We start from the raw sequence: 14,536 nt of genomic DNA on the forward strand, positions 1-14,536 counted from the left end.
TAATGACTATCATTAAATGCTCGTTGCATAATATACTATTTTAGTATTTTTTGCGTAGATAGTACTTTTAAAATAATTTTAAGTTACTGTATAATTGCATCAACATTCATTTTCATTTATTTTATTGTATAATTATTGAATAAAACATTGATTTGCCTTTCTGTTATTTATCTGTTCCTTTTAATTAAACAATCACACAAAATTTATTGTTTGAAACTCCCGCGTAACTAAAATTTGTCAATTTAATTCTCATTCCAATCAAGAGATGGCGTTAATTCGATCCGAAAGATTAACGTGGCCGTGAAACGTCTATGAGTATGTATAGTTTGTGTTAGGTTTTGTTGTACATGTAAATTATTACAATCACTGAAGACACAATTAGTGAAAACATTATCACATTTATTAACTGAATTAATAATTTGCAATTATATAAATAACAGTTATTCAAGAACATTCAAAAGCCATCTCTTTAAAGTTAATCATGACATTGTCAGGTAGAATGACGTTCTAGTAATGTTTACATATCCATACCAGTGTGAATTTTACTACACGTAATTTGCAGTGTAAAGACACAAAAGGTAGGGATAGACGTAAAATATTTGCGAATTATGTACCGATGGCCTTACCATTGGCGTGCACACGGGATGTATCTAAAATGTTTATACCAATGGTAAATATAAAATTCTTAGTAGTATGTCAAAAAATGCGCAATAACTATCTCTTAAAAACTTCCAAATTTTATTTGCATATCTCAACCAGTTTTAGAGCAATAAATAAATCGTCAGTTTGTAAGAAAAAATTCAACATACAGTTTGAAACTGTATTACATATATATATTTCCTATATTTCAAACATAGAGTTTTTGCGGACATATGTTTATAAAGCAAACGGTCATTATTTTTTCATTCCGAATTACCCCTTAAAGTTTGTCGCATTTATTTAGAAACACCCTTTATTGATGAATAACATTGCTAGTTGTTAAAGTACCTAACTTTTCTATTATTCCACATAAGCGAATGAATCAAAAAGCCAAATGTTAAGCAAGCATAAGGCTACAGTTGAGTTTTAATTTCAATATTTTATATACGCTAGAATATTTCACAGGGTGTTCAAAACTTTGAGGAAAAAACACATTATCGTTGTTACACCCGGTATACAATGACACTTACCTGTTTAATAATAATATAATCACATCAATATTCTTAAAGAATAAAGCTATAATATTCTAAAAAATGACTAAAATCGGACAACAGGTTTAGGAAATACGAGAAATCAAAAAAGTCCCATTTTGAAGGTGGTGCGTTAAGTTTGATGCTTAGTGTATTTTAGATAGTTATCCTTTTCGGTTGATTCTTGTTTTTGTTTTTAGGTTGTTGATGTATATACAGGAGCAATTTGCGGACCAAATGAAGAAGGCGAGCTCAGAATTAAATCAGATTTCCTTATGAGTGGCTATCACAATCACGATACTTCAGACTCTTTCGATAGTGACGGTTGGATGAAAACTGGTGATATAGTTAACTATGATGAAGATGGTTGTTTTTATATCAAAGACAGAATCAAAGAAATGATAAAGTACAAAGGATTTCAAATTGCACCTGCTATGCTAGAACAAGTATGTATGCAATATGTTATTGGTTATTCAATAAGGTGTTTATCCGTTTTGAGTAAACACCAATTTTTTTAGATCATCATAATTCTCTTTGATTTTATCCCTATGCGAGATCGGCTTCCCTAATTAAATTTATCCATAAGTTTCTATTTTGCGTCATATCAATATCAATCTCCTTTACCAACATGTCGTGCCTAAGCGCATCCTCCAGGTCTTCTTTGATCTTCCTCTACTACTCCTTCCAGGAATCCACAGATTCTTGGTATTGGGTGATTAAAGTCTCGACGTTGAAGATGACCAAACAATCTTAAGCTATGCTCCTTCATTTTGGCATCAATTGATGCCACCCTCAGACTTTCTCCAATAAAATCATTTTAAATTTTATCTTTTTTTTCACTCCACTCATCCATTCAAACATTCTCATTTCCGTCATATGGATCGGTTATTCCGCTTTCTTTTTAACCGCCCAACATCCAGTTCCGTACATTATAGTATCATAGCCAGTCTGATGGCTGTTTTATAGAATTTTCCCTTCGGCTTCATTGGAATTTTTCTGTTACACAACACACCACTCGCTTCCTTCCACTTCATCCATCCAACCTTAATTCTACTGCATGCATCTCCATTTATTTCCCCATTACTCTATATCATCAAAAACATCTATTTTTTAACAATTATCCACCAATTTTGCTCTGCTCTTCTGTCATATCCGTACCAGGTTAATCTGTTCTGTTCTATGTGGTCTATTATATCTAAGTTCATTCCCATTTTTTGTTAATCTCTATGTTATTTTCTATTCCATCTCTTTTTGTTACACGGCAGTTTCTCCTTAGGAATTCCATCTCTGTTGCTCTTATTTTGTTTTTGGGTTTCTTATGTATGGTCCAATTGGACATACCAAAACTGGGCCATAATTGAGAATACTTGTTGTAATGTCATTATACAGAGTGGGCCAAATAGAAGTATCCACCTCGATATTTTTGGCAGTATTTATTAGATTTTAAGAAAATGACGAAACAGGTCGATTTTTGATCTAAGGAGGACACATTTTTAGGGTGCATACATCTGTCATTTGTCAACCCCCTCCATTCCACATCCCCACCCCCTATTTTTAAATAGGGAATAGGGGTCGTATGCTAGCTCATTTGAAAGGTTATTCAATTATATTTTCAGTAATATTAACATTGGCATAATTATTTGTACAGAGTGTCCAAGAAAAATTATTTTAAATTAAATTAATTGACACAAAAAGAAGAATTTATGTAATTTATTTAAGTCAAAATACATTCTACTTCTGACAGAAAACAGAAAAAATGTTTATTTGATAAATAAATATTGTTTGTTACTTAAATTCAATATTCAACCTACCAAGAGGCACATGGGTGGCAGATTGAACATTGAAATTAAGCAAAAAAGCAATGTTTATTTATCAAAAAACATATTTTTCTGTTTTGTAACAGCAGTAGAATGTATTTTGAATTAAATAAATTACATACATTCTTCTTTTTGTGTCAATTATTTTAATTAAAAAATTTTTTTCTTGGACATCCTTTTTTTTAAGCTCCATTTAATTTACAATCTGTTATCACTCGTAACAATAAGTAAATTTTATGACAATTATTAGAAGAACAAATGACATGTAGGAATTCTCTCCAGTGAGAGGCTTCCTTTAACATTATAATTAACAAACAAAGTTAATAATGTAGTGGTAAATGTTAATTAATTTTATTTAAATCTGTTTAATAAGTCTGTAGGCTTAAAACGCTTTAGTCGACGCACTTCATCGTTGTCATTAAACAGTTCGCGCACCAAGTGATTAGAGTGAGCACTAGTTTTGTTTTTCTATTTTTTACTGTACTTTGTGACTTCAGTTTTTACGGATTGAACTTGTAGGTCTTTTTCTATTATGTTGTTAGAAACATACCACGGAGCACTGACTATAATTCGAAGAATTTTGTTCTGGAATCTTTGTAGGATTTCTAGGTTTGAATTACTAGCAGAACCCCATAATTGAATTCCATACGTCCATATTGGCTTCAGTACGGCTTTATATATTAAGAGCTTATTTGTGAGATTAAATTGTGATTTTCTGCCAATAAGCCAGTAAAGTTGTCTTAGTTTGAGACCCAATTGTTTTCGTTTTGTAAATATATGTGTTCTCCATGTTAATCTTCTGTCAAGGTGTAAACCTAAATATTTGACTTCATTTCTCTGAGTAATCATTTGATTATTTAATAACACTGCTGGACATATACCTCTTCTTAGTGTAAAGGTAACATGGGTTGATTTGGTCTCATTAACTCGAATTTTCCATTTTTTTAACCATGCCTGGATATTATTAAGGCTGGCTTGTAAGTTTCTTGAGGCAGTTACTGGATCATGATGTGAGGCGAGTATTGCAGTGTCATCTGCGAAGGTTGCTGTTATTGTAGTTCTTGAAGTTGGTAGATCTGCAGTAAAAAGCTGGTACAGCATTGGTCCTAACACGCTACCTTGCGGTACTCCTGATTTTATTTGGTGTAATTCTGAATATTCTGAATGGTATTTAACTGAAAAGAATCTGTCAGATAAGTAAGAATTTAGAAGTTTATAATACGGATGAGGCAATAGGCTTTTTAGTTTATAGAGTAGACCTTTGTGCCAGACTTTATCGAACGCTTGGCTTATGTCAAGAAACGCTGCTGAGAAATATCGTTTATTTTCAAAGTCGTTGCTGATATGTTTTACTAGTCTATGGACTTGCTCTATGGTTCCATGTTCTTGTCTAAACCCAAACTGATGTTCTGGTATGAGATTTTTGCTATCTAGTATTGGCTTGATGCTTTTCATTATTAATTTTTCCAGCACTTTGGAAAGCACAGGCAGTAAGCTTATTGGCCTATATGATGTTAATTCCTCTAGTTTTTTTCCTGGTTTTGGGATCATAATTATAACTGCCATTTTCAGCTGTTGCGGAAAATAATTTAATCTTATTATTGCATTAAAAATTTGTAATATTGCCGTTACTCCTTTCTTTGTTAATTTTTGTAGTATCCTACCCGTTATCAGATCATAACCAGGAGCTTTTTTAGGATTAATTTCTTTCATTATTACATCCTTAACTTCATTGTACTTAAATTTCGGTATGGGCAGCTCCATTTGGTAAGGTTCATTTAGTACTCTATTTATTTCCTCCAATTCTTCAGGTGTTGATTCCAAGCTGTTTGGTTGAAAGACTTGTGAGAGATAGCCACCAAAGGCATCTGCCTTCTCTATGTTATTTCTTGCCCATTTGCCATTGCTTTTTCTTACTGGTGGTATTGGTGTCTGAGGACTTTTTAGTTTCCTTGTGGCTTTCCATAGTGAGTAGTCGGTGGCTTCTGTTGGTGTAAGCTCTTCTAAGTATCTTTGTATAGAATCATTTTTTACTTCAAGTAATATTTTTTTTAGTTCCCTTGCTGCTTTATTAAATTTATTTTTATTGCTCACTGTTCTGTTTTGTTGCCAATTTCTTCTTAGCCTTCTTTTCTCTGAAATTTTTTCTTTTATAGTTGGAGGGCAGGATTCTTTTCTTGTTGACTGTTTGTAGTTTGGAGTTGCTGCCCATGAAGCTTTCTGTATATTTTTTATGAGGTTAGTTATCGCCCATTCAATATCTGCAGGTGTTTTTAATGGTATTTTTAAATTTATTGCTTCATCTAATACTTCTTGAAAAGTATCCCAATTGATCTTTTTATTGCACAGAGCGGGTGGATTTGGATTCTGAGTTATATCGGAGTACATGTTCATAAGGACTGGAGTGTGATCCGAAGACATGTCTAAGCTGGATCTTGCTGTGACTAGTTTACTGTCAATTCCTTTTGTGATATAGAAATCAAGAAGGTCTGGTATTTTATAAGGGTCCGAAGGCCAATATGTGGGTTCTCCTGTTGACAGGTAGTTTAGATTATTGCACTGCATTGCAGTTAGTAGTTCACGACCCTTAGTAGTTGTAACTCTCGCACCCCATACTGTGTTTTTAGCGTTGTAATCTCCACCCGCTATAAATTTGTTTCCAAGCGTTTTGAAGAAAATCTCATAGTTGTCTCTTTTATTGTTGTGCTTGGGAGGGCAGTATACAGCAGATATTTTGGTGATTCCAGTAACTCCTTCTATTGCAATGGTAGTGGCTTGTAGGTGATTTTCTGTAAATCTTTCCAGTTCGTGATGTTTGATTGAGTTTCTTATTAGTATTGCTGTGCCTCCATGTGCAGTCCCATCTGGATGGTTGGTAAAGTAAATTTTGTAGTTAACTAGGGCTAGGTGACTTTTATTTGTGAAATGAGTTTCAGTAACTAGCATAACATCTATTTCATTGTTGGTTATGAAACTTTTGAGTTCATGAGTATGCTGGTTTAAGCCGTTTGCATTCCATAATGCTATTTTTAGTGTTTGAACCATTATGACCTATTTGAGACAAGAGCGGTGATAAGATTCATTATTGTTCCCATTTGCGTAATGAGATCTCTCATCATTGCTTTTAGGTCAGAGATATCATTAGGTTGACTTATACTATTTTGTTGGTACATAATGTTACCTTCTTGTTGATTATTTTGATTGGTTACCTGTGCATATGTCATTCCTTGTGTTGTAGCCCTGTTTCCTTTAGATGTTTGTCCATTTCGTTCTCTAAGTTTTGGATGCATTTTCTCTTGAAGTTGCTTATGTATAATACACCCTCTGTAATTTGCGGGATGCTGTTCTCCACAATTTACACATGTCACATTTTCATATTTTATTTTCCTGGTACATTCTGAAGTGTGATGTGACCCTGTGCATTTTACACATCTGGATTTTCTATGGCAAGAGTTTTTTGTATGACCGAATCTCTGACATTTGGTGCACTGTGGAATAACTCTTCTAGCATAAGGGGCTTCAATTGTAACTATCGAGTGTCCTAGTTTCTTGACATTATAGATGTCTTTATTATTTTCTTTAATTTTTAGATTGACAAAGAACATGGGTAATGGTTTTTTTGTTATGTTTTGTTTAACATTCCATAGATTTAGAACTTCATGTCCAAGAGCTTCTATGTCCCGTTTAATATCGGCAGGATTTGTTGAATAATGAATATTTTTTACTACTATTCTAAAGGGCTTGCTTTGTTTAAACTGGTATGTATGATACTCTGTTCTTTTAGTGTCCAATGCTTTCACTATAGTAGTATATGCTTCACTCGAAGTTGGTTGGATTCTTACTTGACTTTCACCCAGGGCTTTTAAGGTGTACTGATCTTTAGCAATTTCAATAAGAAGTTTATTTAAGGGATTCATATCTTCGACACCGGATACAAATATCGGTGGTGGTTTGGGTTCTGTTTTTTCCGTTTCTGTTTTAGATTGGTCTATTTTATCCTCATCTTCTTCTTGGAGATTGTTATATATATTGCTGGTGCTGGTGCTAGGTTTAGACAACCAATAATCTTTTATTTTGGTTTGTCTTTTAGCGTTCCTGTTATCTTCAGGGCTTATTTGCCTTTTTTTGTAGTTCACTGTTTGCCATTCATTGTCATGAGTAGTTGCAGGTGCAGTTAAACTGTTGTTTGTTCCAGAAGGGAAGTTGTTTTGGTTAAAGGGTTGTCCATTTATGGATTTTTGTGATAATGGCATAATTGGTTGCGTGTTTAGGTTGCGTGGTTGGTACAAAGGTATTGGTTGATTCACTAGGATTTGACCATTATTATCAGTAGGGACATGGTTTGGTTGCAGGTATGGATTATTTGTGTAATTATATGGATCTGTAGGGCCGGCGTAGCCGAGTGGTAGTGTGCTACGCTAGCGTGCCGGTGGTCCGGAGTTCAAATCCTACCGCCGGCAAGAACAACTAGACATTTTTAAAATGTTTATAGGCCCCAGGTCGACTCAGCCTGAATAAAATGAGTACCTTGGGTAAAACCAGGGGTAATAATAGGCGGTTGAAGCGTAGCACTGGCCCTGTTACCTTCCTTGTATACCGTAGGCCCTAGATATAGCAGACTACCCTGCTATACTCCCAAAGCCACGTGAGCGGTATAAAACGGGAGACTATTATTATTATATTATATGGATCTGTCATTTTTGACTCAATCTATATTTACCTTAAGTCTTACTTTTACAAAAATTAACATCACAAGTTTTTTTTGCAAAAAACCGCTATCGGTTTTTAAATTTTTTATTTTTCTTATTTTTTGTGTTTTATATTTTTTTTATTATATTTCTCATGTATTATTTTGTGAAAATCGTAATATCTATTGTTTATTTATTTATTTACTGAAATAATACTGACCGTTATTTTGGAACGTTGCTTCCCACCTTTACATTCACCAACAATTACAACACAAAAAGGTATAATGTTTTAACACAAAGTTCGAACGTTTATCACCAATTAGCACTAAACAATGTTTTTAGTGGAACAAACACTCTTGAAAACTACATAAGTCTTTCTTATGAAAGGAAAACATTGCATGTTCAAGAACAATTTCTCCAAAAATTTTAAAATATAAAAAATATGTATAAAAAATTATGTTAATATTTATACAACTGAATAGAGAATTAAATAACCTTTCAAATGAGCTAGCACACAAGCCCTATTCCGTATTTAAAAATAAAGGGTAGGGGTGTGGAAGAGAGGGGGTTGACAAATGACAGATGTATGCACCCTAAAAATGTGTCCTCCTTAGATCAAAAATCGACCTGTTTCGTCATTTTCTTAAAATCTAATAAATACTGCCAAATATCGAGGTGGATACTTTTATTTGGCCCACTCTGTATATTCTTGTTTTTGTTTTTATACTGAATATGTTCTTATCCCACAGTACCGGGTTCAATTTTCGTATGCAGTCTCGTGTTTGTCCTAGTCTATTTTTTATATCTTCTTCAGTTGTTCCTTTGTTTGATATTATGAAACCTAAATACAGTAGAACGTCAATGATCCGGATTAATTGGGACCGGACCCCATCCGGATTATCAAATTATCCGGATTATCGAAATTACCTCAAAAAAAGGCCAGTATGCACATTAAAGTACAACAAACGTTTTAAAATTTTATGTTTTCTCTTGTACAGTAAAGTGTCTAGAGGTGAAATTAATCAAAACATTTTTTTATGTTTATACACTGTATTGTAATTAATTTATAGACCTTCTCCAAACGAAATAAAAACTTATACTGAAATGATGGCATCTCCTGAGGTAAAATGTTCCGGAAGTAAAATGAGCCTCCATTCGGATCTCCGGGTGATGACTATCTCAGGGGGAACACCATTGCAGGTTAGAAAAATCAGGATAGGGTCTTGGAATCTTGGTAGTCTTACAGGTAAGAGTCTGGAGTTAGTGGATGCGCTCAAACGAAGAAGAGTTCAAATTGCTTGTATTCAAGAAACTAGGTGGAAAGGACAAAGGGCGAAAGAACTAGGTGATGGATATAAATTGTGGTATGTAGGGAGTAGTAACACTAGAAATGGAGTTGGTATAATTGCTGATAGTGAAATGAAAGATAACGTAGTAGATGTTGTAAGAACGAGTGATAGAATGATGTCAGTGAAATTTGTAATTGATAAAGAGGTATTGAATGTTGTGTGTGTGTATGCTCCTCAAACAGGTCTGGGTGAGAATGAAAGAAGAGCTTTCTATGATCAATTGGGAGACATACTGAGTGATATTCCAGCGGAGGAGAAAGTTATAATAGGAGGTGATTTCAATGCACATGTGGGCCAAGCCAAGACAGGATATGAAACAATACATGGGGGATTAGGCTTTGGAACTAGAAATGAAGCTGGAGATGACATGCTAGAATTAGCAACAGCATTGGATATGGCGATTGTTAACACATTCTTTAAAAAGAGAGAAACTCAACTTATTACCTACAAAAGTGGACAACATCAATCCCAAATAGACTACTTCATGATAAGGAAAGAAGACATACGTGAATGCAAGGACTGCAAGGTAATAGTTAGTGAGACAGTAAGCCAACAACATAAGCTGCTTGTTCTGGACATCGAAGTAAAAAGCGAAACTAAACAAAAATATCGGAGAGGACCACAAAAAATCAAGTGGTGGATGCTAAAAGATGAGAAGGAAGGTCTATTCAGGGAAAGAATAGTAGAAAAAATATGTTGGAACATGAAAGGAAGCCCTAACACAATTTGGAGAAAAATGGCCAATATTATTAGAGAGACGGCTATTGAAATACTTGGGAAAACGTCAGGAAAGAAGTTTGAAGATAAAGAGACTTGGTGGTGGTCAAATGAAGTACAAGGAAACATAAAAGAGAAGAGAAAATTATATAAAAAGTGGCAAGAAACCAGATCGGACATAGATCTTCAAAACTATATGGTCGCCAAAAAGAAAGCGAAAGTAGCAGTAGCAAAAGCTAAAGCAGAAGCGTATTCAAACCTATACGATCAACTTGATACCAGGGAAGGCGAAACGAAGATATATAAAATAGCCAAACAGAGAGCAAAGAAAGCAAAAGATTTTAATCAGATTAGATGTATCCGAGATGAAAATAATAAAATACTAGTTCACGAAAGGGATGTCAAAAAGAGATGGAGAAAGTACTTTGACAGCTTATTAAATGAAGAATTTGACAGACAGCCTGTAGAGTCAACGGAGACAGTAGCAGCAATGGTCACCAAAATAACCAACGAGGAAGTGGCTCAAGCGCTTCAAAAAATAAAGAAAGGAAAAGCGGTAGGACCAGATGATATTCCTGGGGAAGTATGGAGAGCATTGGGAGAGACAGGAACAAGGTGGCTAGCAGGTCTATTTAATAGAATTATGGAAGTTGGACAAATGCCAGACGAATGGAGAAGCAGTATACTGGTACCTGTTTACAAAAACAAGGGAGATATACAACAATGTACAAACTACAGGGCTATAAAACTGCTTAGCCACACCATGAAAATATGGGAAAGAGTAATTGATAGACGGATACGTGAAGAAACCGAAATATCCGAGAATCAATTTGGCTTTATGCAGGGTAGATCAACAACAGATGCAATTTTCATTATAAGGCAGTTGATGGAAAAATACAGGAGTAAAGAAACAAACGCTCATATGGTATTCATTGATCTTGAGAAAGCATATGATAGAGTTCCTCGAGAGATTCTGTGGTGGGCACTCAATAAGAAAGGAGTCCCTGGTGAATATGTAAAGATTGTGAGGGATATGTATGAGGGAGTAACGACTAGTGTTAGGACAGGTGTGGGAGAGACTGATAAATTTCATGTGAAAGTAGGATTGCATCAAGGTTCTGTGCTTAGTCCGTATTTATTCTCATTAGTTTTGGACCAGATAACAGCGAAAATACAGGGTAACATTCCATGGTGCTTAATGTATGCTGATGATGTCGTGTTAGTAGGAAATAGTGAAAGAGACTTAGAACAAAAACTGGAACAGTGGAGACAAGCTCTGGAGGAAAAAGGTTTAAAACTTAGTAGGACAAAAACAGAGTATTTGGAATGTTCATTTAAAGATGGAGCTACTACAAATAAAATGGTATCTTTGGATGGTGAAATGATTGTAAAAAGCAATAGTTTTAAGTACCTAGGATCGGTATTACAGAGTAATGGAGAAATAGATGGAGATGCATGCAGTAGAATTAGGGCTGGATGGATGAAGTGGAAAGAAGCGAGTGGTGTGTTGTGTGACAGAAAAATTCCAATGAAGCTGAAGGGAAAATTCTATAAAACAGCCATAAGACCAGCTATGATGTACGGAACTGAATGTTGGGCAGTGAAAAAGAAAGAGGAACAGCGAATGCATGTGGCGGAAATGAGAATGCTTAGATGGATGAGTGGAGTGACAAAGAAGGATAAAATTAGAAATGAGTATATTAGGGGAAGTCTAGGTGTGGCACCAATTGATGCCAAAATGAGAGAGCATAGGTTAAGATGGTTTGGTCATGTTCAACGTCGAGACGTTAACCACCCAATACGAAGAATAGCTGAAGTGCAGATTCCTGGAAGGAGTAGGAGAGGAAGACCAAAGAAGAGCTGGGGGGAGACGATAAGGCAGGACATGTTGGTAAAGGGGATTAACATTGATATGGCCCAAGATAGAATTGTGTGGAGAAATGCAATTAGGGAAGCCGACCCCGCATAGGGATAAGGCAAAGAGAATGATGATTGTAATTAATTTATAATAGCATCATGTGTACAGTAAAAACATCAGACACTATATGGACTTTTAAAAAAATGTGTAAAATATTTTTGAACTGCGGTAGAGGTTCGTTTTTCGCTGCTAAGTTCTTAATTTATTTTAAAAGGATCAGATATTTGTGCTAGATACAAATCCTGATTATTGACGGTCCGGATTTTTGACGTCCGGATTATCGACGTTCTACTGTACTTGTATTTGTCTATTGCTTTGATTTGTTTACATTCGTCTATTTCGAACTGTTTTATTTGTGTATTCTCCGTTGTTACGTATTTCGTTTTCTTTAGGTTTATTTTCATCCCATCATTCTTTTTAAATCCCTGTTCCAGTTTTCTCATCAGAAACCTGAGGTCAACTTTGTCTTGTGCGATCACTATTTGGTCGTCGGCAAAACTTAGGCCATCCGCACACACAGCTACTAAAAAGAAACCAGTTAGTAACTTTAGTTACCAATCAGTTACTTAGTAGTCACTGCCCATGTATTTTAATGAGTGTCTGCACACAGCGCTACTAGTTAGCAGCCGGTCTATAATGCGGGAGTGATCAGTCGACAGCGGACTGGACATGCAGGTTGCTTGGGGACTAGTTTCAGTAGTTTCTAGCCTTTTGTGATATTTTATTAAAGTTTAACATGCGAAATTGGCGAAAGAATCGTTTAATATAAAATTAGTGCAAGAATTGGAAAAAAACATCCGTGCCTATATAAACTTAATTAACTAGTTTTGATGGGAAATAAGATACAATTTTACTAAAAAAAATGATTTTATTAACGTTTACAAATAACAAAATACAAAAAATATTAATGAATTTAACAAAAATGTTGTTGCTTAGTAAAAAATTCTTCTAATAATTTATTTAATCTGACCCATTTATATCGGTAACAACATATATTATACGGTATATTATACATTGTAAGGAGCAGACTTTACCAATATTTATGAGTTTCATTCCAGGGACGACTTGACTGAAAGATAGTTCATCCGATTACATGAAATCAACCCCAACTTAAGAATATCCGTCACAAAAAAAATTATAACATGTGATATGTCTTTAAAAATACAACTACATGCAACGGTGATAATAAATAATAACAACAATATCATTTTAACGTCTTCTACTTTAAAATGTAAAATATATGTCTGATATAAATGAGTCAGATTAAATAAATTATTAGAAGAATTTTTTACTGAGCAATAACATTTTTGTTTAATTCATTAATACTTTTTGTATTTTGACAACGGCATCCGATTTGGACGTCGAAACGTTAATAAAATATTTTTTTAGTAAAATTGTGGCTTATTTCCCATCAAAAACTAGTTAATTACAAAAATTCCACAAGAAAATAGCTTCAGAACAACATATTATAAACTTAAACACCGCCTAACAAAGCAAGCTACTCAGTACAAGGTACAGTCAAGAAGTGACTCGTTTTATTAATTTTCAGTAGCGTAGGGTGCGAGCCATAGTTGTTAGCCAGTTGATAATTCTAGTTACCAACTAGTTTAGTTTCTTTTTAGTAGCTGTGTGTGCGAATGGCCTTAGTCAACACAAACTGCTTCTAAGAAGTTAATTTTGTATTATAATCTAGCCATATTTTTTTAGCTTATTATGACCCATTCGTCTGTCGCTCAAGTTGTAATAATTGGTATCCCTCACGATGCAGATGGCGACCATCCTATGGCTGTAATTGTCCCAAAAGAATCTTCAACGGCATCTTTAACAGAGGAAGACATCATCAAATTCGTAGATGAAAGAGTCTCAGATACAATGAGACTTAGAGCAGGAGTAAAGTTCGTTAGTTCTATTCCTATGACTCCTTCAGGAAAAATAAGAAGAAGAGATGTAAAGAAAATGGTTTTAGACGGGGATCTTTAACAGAATTTTAATTTTTTCTGATTTTGTATCATTTAGTAGTATTAAGAATATTAAATAGCTAAGTTAAAGAACCAAAAGCTTGTGAAGTTTGATTATTTTCCTGAAAATCCCTAATAGTACGTTATTTAACGGTAAAATATTGCAAAACTTCTAAATTTTAAAGAACCGCTTGGATTGACATAAAATTTGGGATACACATAGCTAACAAGTCAAAGAAAAAAGTGATATTGTGCCGATGTGTGCTTTTGCCCTGGGGGTGGTTTTCACCCCCCTTTGGGGATGAAAAAATATACGACCAAAGTAAGTCCGGAAATGGATAAACTGACTAATTGTAAGTAACTTTTGTTCTATAGAGTTTTTTCATTAAGTCAATATTTTTCGAGTTATTTGCCAGTTAATATGTTCATTTTTTCAACAAAATAACCACGCTTTTAGACAGTTTTTAGCAAATAACTCAAAAAGTAAGTATTTTGTCGAAAAAACGTTCCTAGCAAAAATATAACCTGTAAAAAACTTTAAAAAATTATGTATATATCACGTCTCTATACCTAGTAGAATGAGAGTTATAGGTAATGAAAAATAGGTTCATATTCGTCAAATTCCAAATGGAATAATTTAACGTGAAATAACCAAAAATTAAGCACATTTCGGGGAAAACTCATTACAACTTATTTAAAGTGTTTAAAAAAAGCTTTATTTTGTTTTACAAAAAAATTAATAGCATCAAAAGTAAACAAGTTACGCTCAAAATAAAGTTAATCCCTTTTTTTTGGTAAAAAAATCTGAAAAATCACCTCCTAATTAGTATCTCAAATGAACTTAATCGTTACGACTTCACAAGTTTCTTGAGTCGTGTATGTATTGTTTATATGATCTGTAAGTTTCATCGGTTCAAAGT

At 34.1% G+C, this 14,536-nt stretch overlaps 1 protein-coding gene across 1 annotated transcript in view; it reads left to right on the top strand.

Annotated features, from left to right (window-relative positions):
• LOC126892163 (uncharacterized) overlaps window positions 1-13,715 on the top strand; it is a 140,838-nt gene extending 127,123 nt beyond the window's left edge. The window contains exons 7-8 of the mRNA XM_050661636.1: window positions 1,370-1,615; window positions 13,366-13,715. Of these exons, the coding sequence (XP_050517593.1) occupies window positions 1,370-1,615; window positions 13,366-13,638 (519 nt within the window). The 3' untranslated portion in view covers window positions 13,639-13,715. The remainder of the gene's footprint in view (window positions 1-1,369; window positions 1,616-13,365) is intronic.
• Window positions 13,716-14,536: the final 821 nt, after the last annotated feature.

This window comes from Diabrotica virgifera, chromosome 9 (assembly GCF_917563875.1).
Source record: "Diabrotica virgifera virgifera chromosome 9, PGI_DIABVI_V3a".
Lineage (NCBI taxonomy): Eukaryota > Metazoa > Arthropoda > Insecta > Coleoptera > Chrysomelidae > Diabrotica > Diabrotica virgifera.